The 18906-nt window shown below is 41.7% G+C and overlaps 1 protein-coding gene across 2 annotated transcripts in view; it reads right to left on the minus strand.

The window, feature by feature from the left end:
- cep152 (centrosomal protein 152) overlaps positions 1 to 18906 on the minus strand; it is a 213821-nt gene that overhangs the window by 165499 nt on the left and 29416 nt on the right. For both annotated transcript variants that reach the window (XM_069911317.1, XM_069911318.1), the window contains exons 4-5: positions 11729 to 11843; positions 7780 to 7933 (exon numbers count right to left, since the gene is read on the minus strand). In XM_069911317.1, coding sequence (XP_069767418.1) covers positions 7780 to 7933; positions 11729 to 11843 — 269 coding nt within the window. The remainder of the gene's footprint in view (positions 1 to 7779; positions 7934 to 11728; positions 11844 to 18906) is intronic.

Here is an 18906-nt window from a genome sequence, read left to right on the forward strand (position 1 = left end):
GACAACTTTTCCTTCATTGACTTTCCTGGTTAACCCCCTTGAAAAACTCTAAGATTGGTTAAACATGATGTACGATGCAAAAAGCCAAGTTGATTATCCCTAATCAGTCCCTGACTTTCCGAATATTTGTATATCCGATCTCTTAGAACATCTTCCAATAACTTACCTATCTCTGACAACAGGCTCATCAGCCTCCATCTTCGTAGATTATTTTCAGAGCATTTTTTTTTTAAAAACAGAACATCAGTTACCCTCAAATCCTCAGGCATCTCACCTGTGGCTAAGAACATTTTAAATACATCTTCCAGGGCTCCTGCAATTTCTACACTAGTCTTCCTCAAGATCCGAGGGAGTACCTTGTCAGGCCCTGGGCATTTACCCAACTGTATCTCCTCAAGACGGCAAACCTCCTCCTTGTTAATCTGTTGAAGTTCCATGACCTCACTGTTTGCTTGCCTCACTTTCCTAGATTCTGTACCAGATTCCTGAGTAAATAATGATGCAAATAAAAAACATTTTGGATCTCTCCCATCTCTTTTGATTCCACTCTGATCTTCAAGAGGTCAATTTTTGTCACTTACTATAGTTTTGCTAATAATATACCTTAGAAGCCCTTAGGATTTCCCCTCATCTTGACTGCTAAAGCAACCTCATGTCTTTCTATTTTTAGCCTTCCTGATTTCTTTCTTAAGTTTTTTTTCTTGCATTTTTATACTCCTTAAGTACCTCATTTTTTCCATATTGCCTATACCTGCTATACACCTCTCTCTTCTTCCAAACCAGATCCCCAATATCACTCAAAAACCACCTGTTAACTTTGCCTTTAATCCTAACAGGAACAAACTCTGTACTCCCAAAATTTCACCTTTGAAGGCCTTCCACTTACCTCACACATCCTTTTTGTTTAAATATTTTATTTTTTCATTTCTCCTATACAATTCAAATATATATTAAATGTTTACAAACAAAAGAAAAAGATAAATTTTCCACACCACCACCCATCTGTAGAATACAACTTTTCATACCATCAGAGCTCTCATTTCTTTCAATTTTTTTCTGCGATATCATGTCTTTACATACCTTGAAGGGCCAAGTTTACAATTTGACCCCTACTTAATCTAAGTATGGTTGCCATATCTTAATGGAAGTGTCATTTTTTTTTTAAGTTTTGTGATTTTCTCCATGGGTATACAACTACTCATGTCCTTGGCCCATCAAGCAACAAGTAGAGGAGAACTGGACTTCCAAGTAATTGATATAGACTTTTTGGCCACAGCCAGGGCTACCTTAACAAAACAGATTTGAAATTTAGTCAATTTGTCACTCAAGGTTGCCCAGAAGGTATTGCTCTGGGTTGTATGTGAAGGTCACTCCTGTTATTCTTGTTAGTGTTTCAGCGATATGATGCCAGAATAGTCTTACCTTCTCACACAACCATGTAGAATGTATAAAGTTTCCAATTTCGATGCCACATCTAAAGCATATTTCAGATTTTGATTTATGTAGTTTTTGTGGCATGAGATATAATTGATGTAGAAAGTTATATTGAACCAATCCATATCTCACATTAATCATTGATGTCATATTGTCCATGCACCAATCAGACCAGCATTCCTCTGGTATTGTAACACCTAGATCCAACTTCCACCTTTCTCTCGAACTTTGTAGGCCTGGTTTAACACTTTTGTCTTGGATAGCAGAATACATCCTAGTTATAAATTTAGGAGGGTTTCCTAGTGGAAGCATCCCCTCCACTTGAGGGTGGGAACCATTGTAGAACCCCATCTCTCTCACAAGAAGGACAACTGAAGAAAACAGAAGGATCCATTTGACAGATTGTATTTCTGTTTTAACCTTATTCTTAGCAATCTTCAATATATTTAATTCCTTTACCATGCCAAATATTTAAAATTTTATTGCCCAAGTTTTGCCAAAATTTTGAAAGCCACATTTAACAAGGAGATAGGTCTGTATGAAGACAATTTTAGTGGGTCTCTGGTTTATTTTTTGGTAGTACCATAATAATAGCTGTTGAGGATACTTCCATTATGAGAGGTATTAAAAGATCTTTAAATAGTCTCTAACACACTCAGATGGGAAACCATCCTCCTCCAGTGACTTATTTGCCTGGAATGTATTCAATCTCTTCTCTTGTAAAAGGAGCATCTAATTCCATCTGATCTGTCTTCCAATTTTGGTAGTTCAATTGCTGAAAGAAATTCATCTATTTCAGTAGAATCCCCTCTCAAGTCTGATTCATACAGCTTCATATAGCATTGTTTAAATGCATCATTGATTTCCTTCTGATTAAATGTTAATTTGTCAGGCTATGTTTGAATTGCTTTCATCATCCTTGATGTCTCCTCTACCTTTAATTGCCATGACAAAATTGCTGTGATCTCCCAATTCATAATACATCTGCTTTGACTTTAAGATTTTCTTTTATATTCCGTATGCTTGTAAAGTATTATATTACAATTTTTTATTTACCAAAGTTTTGTATTTTTCTTTCAAACCCATTCTCTGATATTCTTTATCCAATTCTATTATTTCTTTCTACAGGCCATTGATCTCTGCCATATATTCCTTCTTTATTTTTATCATATATGAAATATCTATCCCCTCAAGTAAGCTTTTAATATATCCCATATTAGTAAACCATCTGTTTGTTTCACAAAACAATTCTATTTGTTCCCTGATAAATTATGGAAATCTGTCCTTGTCTGTAGAGTTAAGATACCATCTGCATAAATTTCTCTTGCGCCCCAGGCATCAATATCATTAAGGTCAGAGAGTAGTCTGGTTAGGTATTCCATTTCAGCCACTCTGTTTTTCAATTGTGCACACAATGAAAAAAATCTATTTGTGTATAGATGTCATTAACCTTTCAGTAGAATGAGTAATCTCTTGTTGTGGGTTGTAACTGTCTCCATACATCTTCCATAAAAGATAGAATAACTGTCACAGTTTTTGCCTTTGTCACTCTCCTTGCTGATTTATCAAGGACAGGATCAGGCAAAAATTAAAATCTCCTCCAATCAGTACATTTTGTCTACCCTCTACTGATTTTAAGAAGACATTTTGTATTAAGGATTCATCAAAATTTGGAGCAGAGATATTCATGAGCATTCAGGATTCTGCATACACCTTAAAATGTACCATTCCAAACCTTCCCTCATTCTGGTGTTAAAAGAGGAGGATATGACTTTTTAACATTCTATTTATATTTACATTTGCACATATTCATCTCTATTATTAGACCCTTTTGATCAGTTATACAATAAAGTGATTTTCTGCTTTTAACAAACACATTCATTGCCCCTGCTCTGACGGTAATATAATCAAGAAACCCTAGAATCCCGCAAAAAAAGCCCACGGTACTGTCCAAAGAAGAACCCCTTAGCTTTGGTGCCATTTTGAAAAAATTCTCCCTCTCCGGCACCATTAATCCCCTTTCACTAAATATTTACTCTCTGTTGAGCTCTCTGTATATCTTTCTTTTTCTTTGGCTTGGCTTCGCGGACGAAGATTTATGGAGGGGGTAAAAAGTCCACGTCAGCTGCAGGCTCGTTTGTGGCTGACAAGTCCGATGCGGGACAGGCAGACACGATTGCAGCGGTTGCAAGGGAAAATTGGTTGGTTGGGGTTGGGTGTTGGGTTTTTCCTCCTTTGCCTTTTGTCAGTGAGGTGGGCTCTGCGGTCTTCTTCAAAGGAGGCTGCTGCCCGCCAAACTGTGAGGCGCCAAGATGCACGGTTTGAGGCGTTATCAGCCCACTGGCGGTGGTCAATGTGGCAGGCACCAAGAGATTTCTTTAGGCAGTCCTTGTACCTTTTCTTTGGTGCACCTCTGTCACGGTGGCCAGTGGAGAGCTCGCCATATAATACGATCTTGGGAAGGCGATGGTCCTCCATTCTGGAGACGTGACCCATCCAGCGCAGCTGGATCTTTAGCAGCGTGGACTCGATGCTGTCGACCTCTGCCATCTCGAGTACCTCGACGTTAGGGGTGATAATAGTTCAAAATTATAACTATCGTTTTACTTTCTAACTGATTTTTAACATTTTCAGTTCACTTTGTCTTTATTCTTGTTCATCTTTCTTGCATTTATTTTAGGGTCCCCTTTACAGTTCTTGTAGAAATCTCTCCAATTCATTACTGTTTTATAAAATCTTCAGGGTCTCTGTTAGTGATTAAGTCCTGAAAGAATAGCACCTTTCCTCCTTCCTTCTCGACTGGGCCACCGTTTTCCATGGCATATGCCTTTGCTGCCCTTAATGTTGCCTCCTGATCCCGGTAACTCAAAATTATCACCAGGACCAGTCTTGGTTTTTGGTCGTCCGCTCTCCTGTGGCCAAGGAGCCGATGAACTCTCTCTATAAGTAGGTTTTCCTTAAATTTTCTCATTCTCAGTGCTTGTGGGATCCACTCTTCAAAGAAATTCACTGGGTCTTTCCCCTCGGTCCCTTCTCTCAGCCCAACAATTCGGACATTATTTCTTCTCCCGAAATTTTCCATGTGGTCAATTTTGTCCAACAGCAGTGACTTATCCGCTTTCCACTTCTTTGCATTTCCCTCCAGGTTATTAACTGTACTTGAGTCATTATCAAGTCATTTTCAACCTGGCCCACTTGAGTAGTCAGGTTTTCAAACGCTGTCGTCATTACAGTTATTTTTCCTGCCACATCTCTTTGTACATCTTCCACCTTGGAGAATCATTCACTCAGATCCTTCATAGATTCTATCATTTTTTTTGGAAATCCTGTGTCGATCCCCTATTTCCTTAGGTTTGTGCCAATATCGTGGCTGCACCTTCACCATTCCCTTATGGACTTGCAGTCGACGATCTCGGTGACTTTTGAGCTTCTTCAGTTTTATTTTTCTGGGTCTTGTTCTTCTTACCCATCAATCCTTTGTTTTTAACCACTGATGTGACATTTTCCTCGACAAGCAATTCCACCCTCCCCCTTTCATCCCTTCTGCTCTATCACAACTAAAATAATGGAACCCCAGAACACTGAGCTGCCAGTTCTGCTCCTCCAGCAACCAAGTCTGATTAACGTCCACAATATCATAATTCCATGTTCCTATCCAAGATCTATTGTGGGTAAGCTCACCTGCCTTTCCTACAATACATCTTGCATTGAAATAGATGCACTTCATAACATTTATTCCCATCATGCACAACCCTTTGATCTTTGTATGCAGGCTTAACAACATCTTTTTGCCACCTCCACTCCACTATCTGCTCTTGCATTCTGGTTCCCATCCCACAACAAATCTAGTTTAAACCCTCTACCCAGAGCAACACTAGTAAACCTTCCAACAAGGATATTTAGTCCCTCTCCAGTTCACATGCAAATGTTCCACTGGTACAGATCCCACCTTCCCTGGAAAAGAGCCCAATGATCCAGAGATCTGAAGCCCTCCCCCCTGCACCATCTCTATAACCACATGTAAAGCTGCATTATCCAATTTCTAACTCACTACCACATGACACATGCAACACTCCTGAGATCACAACCTGGAGGTCGTGTCCTTCAACTTCGCATCTGACTCCCTGAACTCTCTTTGCGGGACCTCATCACCCTTTCTACCCAAATCATTGATTTGCCACGTGGACGACATCTGGGTGCTTACCTTCCCTCATGAGAATGCCATGAACTCGATTTGAGATAGCACGGACCCTGGCTCCAGGAAGAAACATTCCATCTGGGATTCTCTATCTCTTCCACAGAACTTATTTTCTGATTCCTTGACTATGGGATGAAGGAGGTGGATAATGTTAACTGGGACCCAAGGCTATATGACAGGGAAATTGATCTTTCAAAGTCCTCTGTTGATCCTCCACTTTTCTGTCATGCAGCCTATGCTCCCAGTTGATGTTGGCCAACTCCTCCTTCATCCCATTCTATTCCCCTTTGTTCAATGAAAAATATTTCCTCAACCAAAATATGTTCTAGTTTAAAATGAGACTGTAAGGATATGGATGGTTAGCTGTGAATAACTAAGGAAGACATAAAATTAAAAGGCAATCCATTCACAAGAGCTGAGTGTGAAATTAGAAGATTAGAAGCTTTAACTTTAGGAAACTTTAAAAAGCAGCAAAAAAATTCTTAAGAAAGCAATAAAGGAAAAATAGACCATGAAAGAAAATTAACACAAAATATAAAAGGAGATAGAAGTTTTTATAAATACATAAAACAGAAAAGATCAGCTAAAGTAAACAAAGGTCCCTTAAAAGATGAAAAGGTGAAATTAATAATGGGTACAATTGTTCTAAGGTAGTAGTGTTGGGTAAAGTAGTGGGTCTGAAGGTTGACAAGTCCCCCGATCCTAATGAAATGCATCCCAGGGCATTGAAAGAAATGGAAGCTACAATATTGGTGAATAATTTAACAGAATTCTAAGGATTCTAGGCAAGAACTAGCGAATTGAACGACAGCAAATGTAACTTAACTGTTTAAAATAAGAGGGTAGGCAAAATGTGGGAAGCTTAACATCAAGAGTTAAGATACAACAGAGGAAACCAGGTGGATGTGACATGATAGACATCCAGAAGACACGGTTGGGCAAGACTTCTGAATATGAAAAGGTACAAGGAATTGGGGACAAAATGTTGACATTAACAGAGAACTGGTTAACCAACAGAAGGCAGAGACTTTTGACTAGAATCGGGAAATTGGTAACCAGAGGGTATGGGTTTAAGGTTGGCGGGGGGGGGGTTGGGGGGGGGAAGAGAAGGTTTAACAGGAAGCTGAGGGGTAACATTTTCACATAGAAGGAGGTGGATGTATAGAACGGGATGCCAGAGGAGGTAGTTGAGGCAGTTACTATTGCAATGTTTAAGGAAAAACTGGATAGAGACATGGTTAGGTTGGGTTTACAGATTTGGGCCAGATGCAAGCAGGTGGGACTAAGTGTGGGTGGGATATTTTGGTCAGCATGGGAAAGTTGGGCCAAAGTCCCAGTTTTCACACTGTAGGACCCTACAGAGTTGGGATAAATGGGGGTTTATTGAGAATCAAAGATGAGTGGAGAGTGGCAGGGATCCATGACTGTTCTTAATTAACTCGTGACCAATTAACCTAAAGATGTTTGGAACATGGGAGGAAACCAGAAAACCCGGAGGAAAGCCACCTGGACATGGGGAGATCATACAAACTGACAGTGGTAGATTCAAATTCAGGTCGCAGGTGTTGTAATGGCATTGTACCAGCTTTCACACTAACCATGCCATCAAATTATTTAAAAAACATTTGGACAAGTTCTTGAAGAGGCATAGGATGAGAGGGAAATGCAATCAAATGGGATTAATGTAAACAGGCATCATGAACAAGGTAGGCCAAGAGCATCCATGTTTTTTTTAAAGACATAGCATTTCAGCTCATAAACCTGTGCCACCCAATTACACCCGAATGACCTACACCCCATTACGTTTTTGAAAAGAGGGAGGAAACCAGAGCCCCCAGGGAAAACCCACACAGACCCAGGGAGAATGTACAAATTCCTTATAGACAGCACAGGATTCGAACCCAGGTCCCAATCGCTGGCGCTGTAAAGGCATTGCGCTTACTGCTATTCTGTTTCTATGAAACAGTGTGGCCTATTTTCACACAGCAAGCCTGTGCAAACAGCAACATGGCATGTACATAAGACATAAGCAGCTTCTTCCATTTTTTCCTCAACTTATTTGCAAGCATTTAAAGAAAATCTATAATAACTATAATAATTTCTGGAAAAAAAACAAAGCACGTAAAATCAAAGGAACTATTATGGACCTTCACTCTCCAGGAACTTGCTCTGCATTTGTTCAAACCCGTTGTCACTCCCTTGGGTTTCATCTGCTTTAAAGAGGCCTCCAGGTAGACAGGCAACAGGATAAGGATTATATTTCACTTGATGATGCTCAGTAACTTCATTTGTAATAAAATGCTGCAGGAGGAAAACAAAGAAAATATTAATAAAAATTTAACATAGGATGGCACTGTTAATGTAGTAGTTAATGCAACATTACAGCAATAGCCAACCTGCGTTCAAATCTGGAACTGTCTGTAAGGAGTTTGTACATTTTTCATGTGTCTGTGGGTTTCTTCCGGGTGTTCCGGCTTCCTGCCACCTTTCAAAAACATAAGGATTGTATTGGTGTATTTGGGGGGCAGGGGCTTGTGGGCAGAAGGGCCTGTTGCTGTGCTGAATGTCTAAATTCAAAATATTCTATAATATACATGTGTTATTTTGAAAATTAGGTGACATTTTTGAACAATAATGCACTTTGAACCAACCAATTTTCCCCTGCAACCGTGTCTGCCTGTCCCGCATCGGACTTGTCAGCCACAAACGAGCCTGCAGCTGACGTGGACATTTACCCCTCCACAAATCTTCGTCCGCGAAGCCAAGCCAAAGAAAGAAGAATTCTAAGAACTGCAAGTCAATGGGTTTAGGCAGAATAATAGTTTGGCAGGGACCAGATGGGCCGAAGGGGCCCTTTTCTGTGCTATAATGGTCTATGGTCCTAGTACGATAATCTTTTTGAGATGGTAACAAAGCGGATTGATGAGGGCAGGGCAGTGGATGTTATCTACATAAACTTTAGCAATGTCTTTCGCAAGGCTCCTTGGAGTAGATTAGCCTGGAAGGCTAATTCAAATGGGAGCCAAAGTGAGCTAGACTGTTAAAGATTCAAAATTGGCTTAGTGGAAGAAAGCAGAGGATAGAGAAGGAGGGATGCTCTTTTCATTGGTGGTCTGTAATCATTGGTTATCAAAGATTTGGTACGTCACCAAACACAAAAAAATTTTTTTACACTTAATATTCCACGTGGGCACATCCAAGCAGATCCATTAACATCAACTTCTCCTTCAGACCCCTCCTGCTTCTCTCTCTCTGACCCTCCGTCTTCTTTCATCCAGCTTCCCATTTCTTTGCCTCTCCATTCAGAATTATCCCCTCCTCCATCACTTTGAAGATTTTTCTCTTGTGCTCTCCCACCCATATCCAACTTGATCTCCTTCCTGTGGGTCTGTGCTCCTCCCCCTGCCCCTGCCCCTTCCTCACCAATTTATTCAGGCACCTGTCTGCTTTCTGCTCATATGTTGACAAAAGGCTCAGGCCCAAAGCATTGGTTATGAATCTTTGCTACATAAAGAATGCTGCAGGACCTGCTGACTTTCTCCAGCACGTTTGTGTATTGACCGGCAATCACAGTGTCTGCAGACTTTCTTGTTTAACTCTGGAAGTGGAGAAGGCGCAGAACAGTCGTCAGGGTGGGAACAGGAATGGGAGTTGAAATTGGAGGGATCCCACTGTGGACAGTGCAATTGCTCTGTAAAATAATGTCTGCATTTGATCTCACCAATCTGCAGGAGACCACATTGAGATTACTGAATTCAGTGGATGAGGATAGAGGAGGTGCAGGTGAATCTTCACTTCGTATGGATGGGCTGTTTGAGTCCCTGGATGGTGATGGGGAGGGATGCAGGACCAAGTATTACATTTCCTGTGTGTGAAGTGGAGTGATCCTTGTGGAAAGGAGTGGGGAGGGTTAGATGTGCCTGATGATGGGGTCTAGTTGCAGCCTGCAGAAGTGATGGAGGGTGATGTACTGAATGCAGCGACTGATGGAGTGAAAGATGAAGAAGAGGGAAACCCTTTCCCCGTTCTGTTTGGAGGAAGGGGAGAGTAAGCAAAGAACTCCAAGACAAGGAAAATGGAGTAGATGGTTCAACTGACTACAGTGGAGGGGAGGTCATTTTAGATGTCCTGAAATGATAAGCTCATCTGTTGAGGAGATGTGATGGAGGAGAAGCTGGGACAAAGTGCAGATGAGGCAGTTGTGAGTTTGTGGCAAATGTATGAATATAGCAGGTCTCCTGAGATGGAGGCAAATCAAGAAAAGAGATATAGAGATATCTGTGAGATGGTCCAGGTAAATTTCAGAGCAGGGTGGAGATTTAATGATAAAGTTGATAAAATTGACAAGTTCTACATGGGTGCAGTAAGAAGTCCCAATGCAGTATCAATGTAGCAGAGGAAGAAAGTTGGGGAGTGGTGCAGGGACAAACACTGTTCCACAAAGCCAACAAAAGGCAGGTGTAGTAGCTGGTTACACTTTTTTTCAAGGAAATGAGAAGTGTCAAAAGGGAAATTATTGAAGGTGATAGCATTTTCTGCCAAGCAGATAAAAGCTTTGTTGGAAGGAAGTTGATGCAATATTTTTCCAAGAAGTGTAGTGGGCTCTCAGACCTTACTGACGGGGAATATAGTGGTACAGAGACTAAACAAGGCGAAAAGTCAGATAATTGGGCCTGGTGAAATTGGAAGTTGTCAAAGAGGTAAAGGGCATGGACAAGGGGAAAGAGGATGGAGTCAAGATACGTGTAGCATGAGCAGGCAGAAGACTGGAGGATGACAAATATATTCCCTTTATCAGAAAGAGCAGCAAAGAAAAGCCTGGCAATTATAGACCTACGAGTGTAACATCTGTAGTGGAGTAGTAAAAAGATAAAATTTCTGAGGGAAATGATTCACGATTACTTAGAAAAGTGAGCATTGATCAGAGATAGCCAGCCAGCATGGCTTATTCAAAGGCAGATCCTGTCTGACCAACACAAGTTATATTTTTTTGAAGCTGTAACAAACCTATTAATGGAGGCACTGCACATGTCCCACTCAGGAGACTTGACCAAAGAGTGTGAGATCCAGGGCAAGTTGGCATATTAACTTCAACAGGAGACGGTAGACAGCTAATTTTATAAATGGATGTCCATTATTTAATGGCATCCCATTGGAATTGGTGCAAATGATCCTTGCTCTCTGCAATATGCACGTGTGGAGGACTGCCACTGTGGAGATCAAGCCGGCGCATGGTAGTAAACAGCAACAATAACGCAGTCCTTAACACAGCAAATCAGCACGGTTGAAAGCTGGAACAGAACAAGACCAGCAGCCCTAAAATAGCACTGGCCAAGCCGCCCAGCTAACAGATCAATAACAGGCTGGGGAAGAAGGGTATTAACATGCAAGAATGTTCCCGCCCGCTATTGTTATTCATGCGGCTGATGTCAGCCAATCAAACAGCGGGAACTCTAACTCTATAAAAAGAGCTTTTCCAGCCTCAATAAATTTCAGATCTTAACCTCCCACACTGCGAGTGTGTACGTTCCCTTAGGCTTCTTCAGGTGCATTCTCCGCTAAGAGTTGCACAAGAAGTTGAAATTTAACATGTTTGCAGTGAACTGGAATTCACTGCCTGTGTATTGTTCAGATGGCTGGCTCCTTGCCTCCACCTTCACCAATATAAACCCTGGTTTTCCCGCCTTACCTCAGATTCACCCGGGGTCTATTGTGTCGACCGGCCATTGATTGTAAGCTATTAAAAGCGTGTTTGTACTCCTCACTTGTCCCTGAGTGCAACCAACCGCGTTACATGTTCATTTGGTGATGAAAATTAATTGAATGACTGAATCCCAACTCCACCATTACATGAATCAACAAGTAGTTATCAAACTAAGAATCAATCACTGTATTTCTTATCAGCAAAGCAATTCACACAAAGAAAGTATCAGAAAAGCTTGGTAAAATCTTAATTTAAATTAGACAGGTTACAGATCTGTGCAGCATCAACATGTGAAAAAAAAAACAAAAACTAACAAAAAAAATCACTTTCTTCTTCCCCATCTCCAAAACTTCTAATTCAATAAATAACTTTATTGAAGACACATAACTTACCCTATTCCCTCCATTAGGTACTGGATTTTCTGCAGAATAACTAACTTTATCTGTTGGACTGTTGTTTGCATATTGATCATTCCAATCTTCCTTCTGTTCCCAGATTTGTTCTTCTCTATAAGAAATTAAACAATAATACATGCACACTTGACATTTCCAGGATATAGAGTAACCAGCTAATCTTGCATATGCTGCAGCAAATTTCTTGCAAGAACATTAAAATATTACTTTGCTCCTGACATGCCTAATTAATCAAAAGATAGCAGTGCTGAAGTGTTACCGGTGGTGGGGACTCACAGGGAGTGAGGAAACAGACATGCAGCACTCCCATGGAGTCCAGCCACCCAGTTGACTGCTGTCAGCTCCACACAGACTTTGATCAGCCAATTGAGGGAGCCGACGGTGGGGGGGTTGATTTCAAATCCTACGACCGCAGGTCTGTGCCCAAGATGGCAGCACCTACTAATTAGCAGCAGCCACAAGGGGCTGCAGGCTCCGGGGAAGTGGAGGATGGAGTAGGGCACCAGAGGACAGGAAGATCGTGCACTGAGAGGGAGAAGTGGAGGAGATGACCCCGGTGACGGTGACCATGGTGGCAGACCAGTAAGGGGGCTTTGCGGCTGAGGACTCCTGGCAACTCGAGGTGAGGAACCTGTGGGCTGCTAGAGACTGCTGTTGGGAGATTCATGCTGGGCTGCGGACTGCTGGAGACTGGCTCCAATTCACTAGAGGAGCACCAGGTATTACAACCGGGATGCAAGGAGGTGCCAAGGGTGCCTGATCGTATCGGAGGTTGGGATTTGGAACTCAGGTTGCCAATGGTTGGACTCTCTTTTGCTTCTCTCTCTCACTCTCTGACTGACTGTAATTCTAAATATAAGTGGCACTTAGGCAATTCCTGCCAGTGGTGAATCTGTCTGCCTTTCTGCAGGTAAAAAGGAATTTCATGTAATATGACACTATTTTATTATTATGACAGTAAACTGAATCTTGATCTTGAAAGAATCAAAGAAGGAAAGGAGCTATTTAACAAGAGCTGGGCCTCAGCAATGCAGCATTTTGCTGATGCCATTGTGAGAGAGGCTGCTGGGTTTGAGGAGCAGATGTTGTAGCTTCAACGAGAAGACCAAGAATTAATAAGGTCAGATAAGACATGATCTTTTATTTGCCTCAATAATCTTGGCTCCAGTGAGGAGCGGCAAGTTTGAGTGGCTCAAGGTAGGAGTGGCTTTGGCTTGCAAGGCTTCGGCGAGAAGAAACTGAGGACTAGCTTCTTTCAGGTAAGCAAAGGTCAGGTAAGAGCTTTGCTTTTAAACAAACAATAGTTAGGGCTGTAGAGTGCTCCAAATATAGGATGTGAGAAATCTGGAACAGCACAATTGTCCCTGATGACTACACTGATAAAAGGTGCATCCAGCTCCATTTCCCTAACTCGGTCTCCAAGGAGATGCAGTTTCATTAGAGAGGCAGAGGCCACGATAGACAGGAGCTTCTATCCCCAAAGATCAGGAGGCAAGTAGCTGAAGGAAAGGGAATAGACAGACAGTGCAGAGCACCCCTGTGGCTGTTCCCCTGAACAATAAGTAAATGTTTTGGATACTGTTAGGGGTTACGATCGATCAGGGACAAGTGGTAGTGATCACGTCTCTGGCACAGAGACCGGCCCTTCGGCTCAGAAAGGAAGGGGGAGAAGAGGAGAGTTATAGTGATTGGGCAAACAAATTGGAGATTCTATGATCGAGATCAAGGCTTCTGGATGGTATGTTGCCTCCTAGGTGCCAGGTTCAGTGACATCTCTGATCGAGTCCACAGCATTCTCAGGTAGGAGGATGAGCAGTCAGATGATGTAGTCCACGTGGAGACCAATGACATAAGTAGGAGTACGAATGAGGTCCTGAGAATGCTAAAAAAAAGTTGGGAAAGAGTTTGAAAAGCAGAACCTCAAAGGTGGAAATCTCAAGAATGCTGCCTGTACCAGTTAGGGTAGGAAAAGGAAGCGTGGCAGATGAATGCATGTCTGAAGTGTTGGTGCAGGTTCAGATTTGTGGATCATCCTCTGGGGAAGGTCGGGCATCTACAAAGAGGGCAGGCTGCATCTGAACTGGAAAGGGACCAATATCCTGGCAGGCAGGTTTGCCACAGTTATTGGGGAATGTTTAAAGTAGCTTGGCAAGGGAATGGGAACCAGACGCAAGTGCAAAGAATAGGGCAGAATGTGTTCTGCATTTGTGAGGAAGATCAGAAAGGGGACAAAACATAAATGTAGCCAGTTAAAGGTTTGAAATGAGCCCATTTCCAGCACTATGAGTACTAGGAACAAAGGGATGAATAGAGCAAGGATCAGTATGTGGAACTACAATGGACGTCACAGAGACTTGTCTGGATGAAGGGCAGGATTGGCTGATGCAGGGTTTAGATGTTTTAAAAGGAATAGGATGGGAGGTTAAAGAAGGTGGGGTGCGGGTAGCATTACTGGGCAGGTTTAGTATTCCAGTTATAGATAGGGAAGATACTGGAGAGGTAGTGTCAACGGAGTCAGTGTGGATGGAAGTCAGAAATAGGAAAGGAGCAATCACTGTAGTCTATAGACCCCAAAATAGCCCTTAGGACACTGAGGAATAGATAAACGAGCAGATTTTGAAGTGGTGCAAAAATTACAAGGGTGTTGATATGGGAGACTTCAACTTCCCTAATATTGACTGGCACTTCTAAATGCAAGAGGGATACATGGGGCTGAATTTGTCAGGTGTGTTCAAGGATTCCTGACACAGTATGTGGACCAGCCGATGAGAGGAGTGACCACACTGGATCTAATTCCGGACAATGAACCTGGTCAGGTGGCGGACCTCTCAGAAGGGGAGCATTTCAGTGAGAGTGACCACAACTCCCTGAGTTTTAGCATAGGGTTAGGGACAAGGAGAAAAGGAGACAAAATGGGTAAGTGTTAAATTGGGGCTAATTCTGATGGGATGAGGCAGAAACTCGTCACAATACATTGGAAATAGATGGTCAAGGGTGAAGGCACAGAACTAATGAGAAGGAAGTTTAGGGACCATGTGCTGGATTCAAGATAGCTTTATCTCACTGGGACAGAAAAATAGGGTAGGAAAAGGGAACAGTAGGTGAACCAATTTGTTAGGATGGAGAAGGAAGCATGCATTAAGTTTAGAAAGCAGGAAGGGTACATGACAATTATATAGTAGCCAGGAAGGAGCTTAAGAAAGGACTTAGGAGAGCTTGAAGGGGGCCTGAGAAAGCCTTGGCAAGTAGGATTAAGGAGAACCCCAAGTCATTCTACCTGTATGTGTATGTGAAGAACAGAAGAATGATGGGAATAAAGGTGGGGCCACTCAAGGATAAAGGAGGCAACAGAAAGGATAAAGGAAGCAACAAAGGAGGCCGTGCCTGTTCACTCTGCTACCATCGAGAAAAAGGTACAGGAGCCTAAGATAGCACACAGACAGCTTCTTTCCCACTTCCATCAGATTTGTGAATAATTAATGAAACAAAGACACTGGCTTTTCATTACTTTTTTTTTTATTTATAGTAACAAAATTAGATTATGAAAGTTTGCACTATGATATAGCCGCAAAACACTGAATTTCATGACTTGTTCATGACAATAAAGTCTGATGTGCCTGGAGGTGGAGTAGGTTAGGGAGGCCCAAAATGAATATGTTGTTTCAGTATTCACAAGAGAAAGGGGCCTTGATCAGGGTGAGGTTGGAATAGAACAAACTTGTATGCTGGACGATGTTGATATTAAAGAAGAGGAAGTGTTCAATCTTCTTAAAAATGTTATGATTAACAAGTCCCTGAGGTCGGACACAATATACCCTAGGTTGCTATGGGAAGGGAGGGAAGATGGCTAGGGCACTGGCTATGACCTTCAAGTCTTCCTTGGTCACAGGGGAGGTGCCGAAGGATCGGAGAATGGCAAATGCGTTACCCTTGTTTAAAAAAGGTAATAGAGAGGGAGGAGTCACGCGATGGAGTAGTGGCCGGACGGTGAACTCCAGCCCTCTCCAGAAAAGTCGGGAAAAACAAGAGAAAACACAAAGGCACAGAAATAAAAGTTACAGAAAAGTGAGTATAAAGGTGGAAAGAAGATGGCGACAAAAAAAGAAAAGTCGAAAGCAACGGTAAGAAGAGAGGAAGAGAAGACAAAGGAGGAAAAAGGTGAAGGCCTTACCTGTCCGAAGAGGCCCGCTGCGGAGAGAGAAACCCGCTCCCTCAGGTCGGTAAATAATGGACTACAAAAATGGCTCGCAGAGCCGAGCAAAAGTGCGCAACCGCGCATGCGCGAAGTTTCGCGCATGCGCGATGCGAATGAAAAAAAACACACCGACGGGAGGGGGGACCAGCTGGGGAGTCGATCTCCACAGCCGGCAACGACAGCTGCAGAACACCTGCAGCAAGAAGAGACCACAGAAGACAATAGAAACAAGATAGAAGAGGAGGAAAGGGCACCAAAGAAACAACAGATGGTCAACCCAGAGGAAGAAGAAGAGGAAGAGTATGGTGAAATAGAAGAAGAAAAGATAGGCAAGGTAAAGGATATACTTGCTCTTATTAAAGGATACATGGAGTCATTTAAAGAATGGCAAACACAGGAATTTAAGGATTTAAGAAAAAGAATAAACAACACAGAGGAGAAAATAATTAAAATGGAGATGACCTTAACAGAAATGGGAAAAAAAATGGACAAGATGGAAGAGCGGGCAGTAGCAGCAGAAATGGAGGTAGAAGACTTAAAAAAGAAATTGGAGAAATCTAATAAAAAAACTAAAGAGACACAAGAACTACTAGCTCAAAAAATAGATATAATGGAAAACCATAACAGAAGAAATAACATAAAGATAGTGGGCCTTAAGGAAGATGAAGAAGGCAAGAATATGAGGGAGTTTATAAAAGAGTGGATCCCTAAGACCCTAGGATGTCCAGAACTACAGCATGAAATGGAAATAGAAAGGGCACATAGAGTATTGGCCTCTAAACCACAACCACAACAAAAACCAAGATCTATTGTAGTAAAATTCCTAAGATATACTACAAGAGAAAAGGTACTGGAGAAGACAATGGAAAAAGTAAGAGAGGGCAACAAACCACTGGAGTATAAAGGGCAAAAAATCTTCATTTATCCAGATATAAGTTTTGAACTCCTAAAGAAGAGAAAAGAGTTCAATACAGCAAAGGCGATTTTATGGAAGAAAGGGTATAAATTTATACTAAAGCATCCAGCGGTATTGAAAATATTTATTCCAGGACAACAAAACAGACTATTCTCGGATCCAGAAGAAGCACGAAAATTTGCAGAACAATTACAAAAATAGACTGAGGGAGGAAGACGGGTAATGAGAGTTAAAATGATCACGACTGATATGTATGTGGGTAAAGACAAAAATAGACTGAGGGATGAAGACGGGTAATGAGAGTAAAAATGATCACGATTGATATGTATGCAGGTAAAGAGGTATAAGAGTGAATAGAGACAATGAGCATACATGAATGTATCTGTACTTAGAGGAAAATATAGATAGTATAGACAAGAATTAATAAGGGAAGGTAATGGAATAGAGAGAATAAGGAGGGAATTAAAAGAGGGACCTTTGTGACATATGAAAAGTGAAATCTTTTCTGGGGGAGGCGGGGTGGGGGGAAATAGCGGTCACTGCAAAATCAGTTGACGCTTGCGAGTGGATTCGCAAATCCAAATGGAGAGGGGAGATGTGGTTGTCCGACAAGGGATAAAGGACAACTCAGGAGGTGAAGGGGAGATTGGGGATAAATAAGATAGAAATAGGAGAATAAGGAAAATGTTAGATGTTGTAGGAATGTTGTCTTATAAAGAGTTGAAAATAAGAAAACAGAAATGGAAAAGGAGGAAAGGTAATGATGGAAAAACGGAAAGAGAAGATAAAAAAGGTAATAGAGAGAATCCTGGAAATTATAGACCAGGGAGTCTACATCAGTGGCACGCAAACTAAATGATAGGATCTTTGATAATCTAGAGAAGTACAGGATATTCAAGAATAGTCACCATGGATTTGTGAAGGAAAGGTCATGCCTCACAAGACAATTGAGTGTTTTGAGGAGGCCAAAAAGGAAATCAATGAAGGTAGGGCGGTAGATGAGATCTATATGGATTTTAGTAAGGCATTTGACAAGGTTCCCCATGAGAAACTCGTTCAGAAAGTCAAGAGGCATGGGATCAATGGAACCTTGGCTGCGTTGATAAAACATTGGCTTGCATGTAAAAAGAGAATAGTAGTGGAAAGCAAGTATTTTGCCTAGAAGTCAATGACTAGTGGGACGCCCTCTTGTGATTTTTGTAAAAGACCTAGATGAAGAAGTGGAAGGATGAGTCAGAATGTTTGCAGATGAGGGTAACAACCCACATCTAAACTTGGACAAGATGAAAGAGATGATCATGGACTTCAGGAAGACTAATGTGACAGAGTATATAGATATGCTTTTGGGAGATAAATTGGGAAAGGTTTGTTAGAGGTTACATACAAACACTAAAAAAGATCTTATTTGAAATACTGGAGCTCTGCCCCATGCTAGACATATCAGGGCCAACAGCTTTTGCAAGAGTGCTCAAAAGACTTCACTAATGGATTGTTGTTTACAAAAGACAACAGATAAAAGATCTTGTCGGATCCGCCTTCTGTCTGGAAGGGAGCTTGCTGTTCCGAGAGGGTAATGTAATTTTGCAGGCAGAGAGAGTCAAACAGGCTTTCTCTCTAAGTGAGTCAGAGAGACACACACAGAGATCTCTTGTACAGTGTTACAGCCAGCAGACAGCAGCTGGGTCTAAAACAGGACAAGCAGGCAAGCTTATGGAAAGCCCCATTTTGGAAGACAGCCTGGTCAAAGCCCTTGTGGTTTATGCAAGAGGAGAGGACTGACTATCTAATGTTTCACTTGGAATAAGGGAAACAAAAAGGAATTCTGTGGTGACCTGAAAGAAAGACATTATCATCTGGAGAACCCTTAAGGGGCAAATTTTTTTGGCCAAGACACTGAAGTGGCTGATGGAAGTAAATGTACAACAAATATCTCTCTGAAAACCGACAAGAACCTTCCTGATCGGTAACCATTTACCATTCAAACACCAAAGCCTGGTGAACTTCATATATGTTAAATTTTGTGCACAGTATAAGAATCACCTGCAA

Source organism: Narcine bancroftii, chromosome 14 (genome assembly GCF_036971445.1).
Source record: "Narcine bancroftii isolate sNarBan1 chromosome 14, sNarBan1.hap1, whole genome shotgun sequence".
NCBI classification, from domain to species: Eukaryota; Metazoa; Chordata; class Chondrichthyes; order Torpediniformes; family Narcinidae; genus Narcine; species Narcine bancroftii.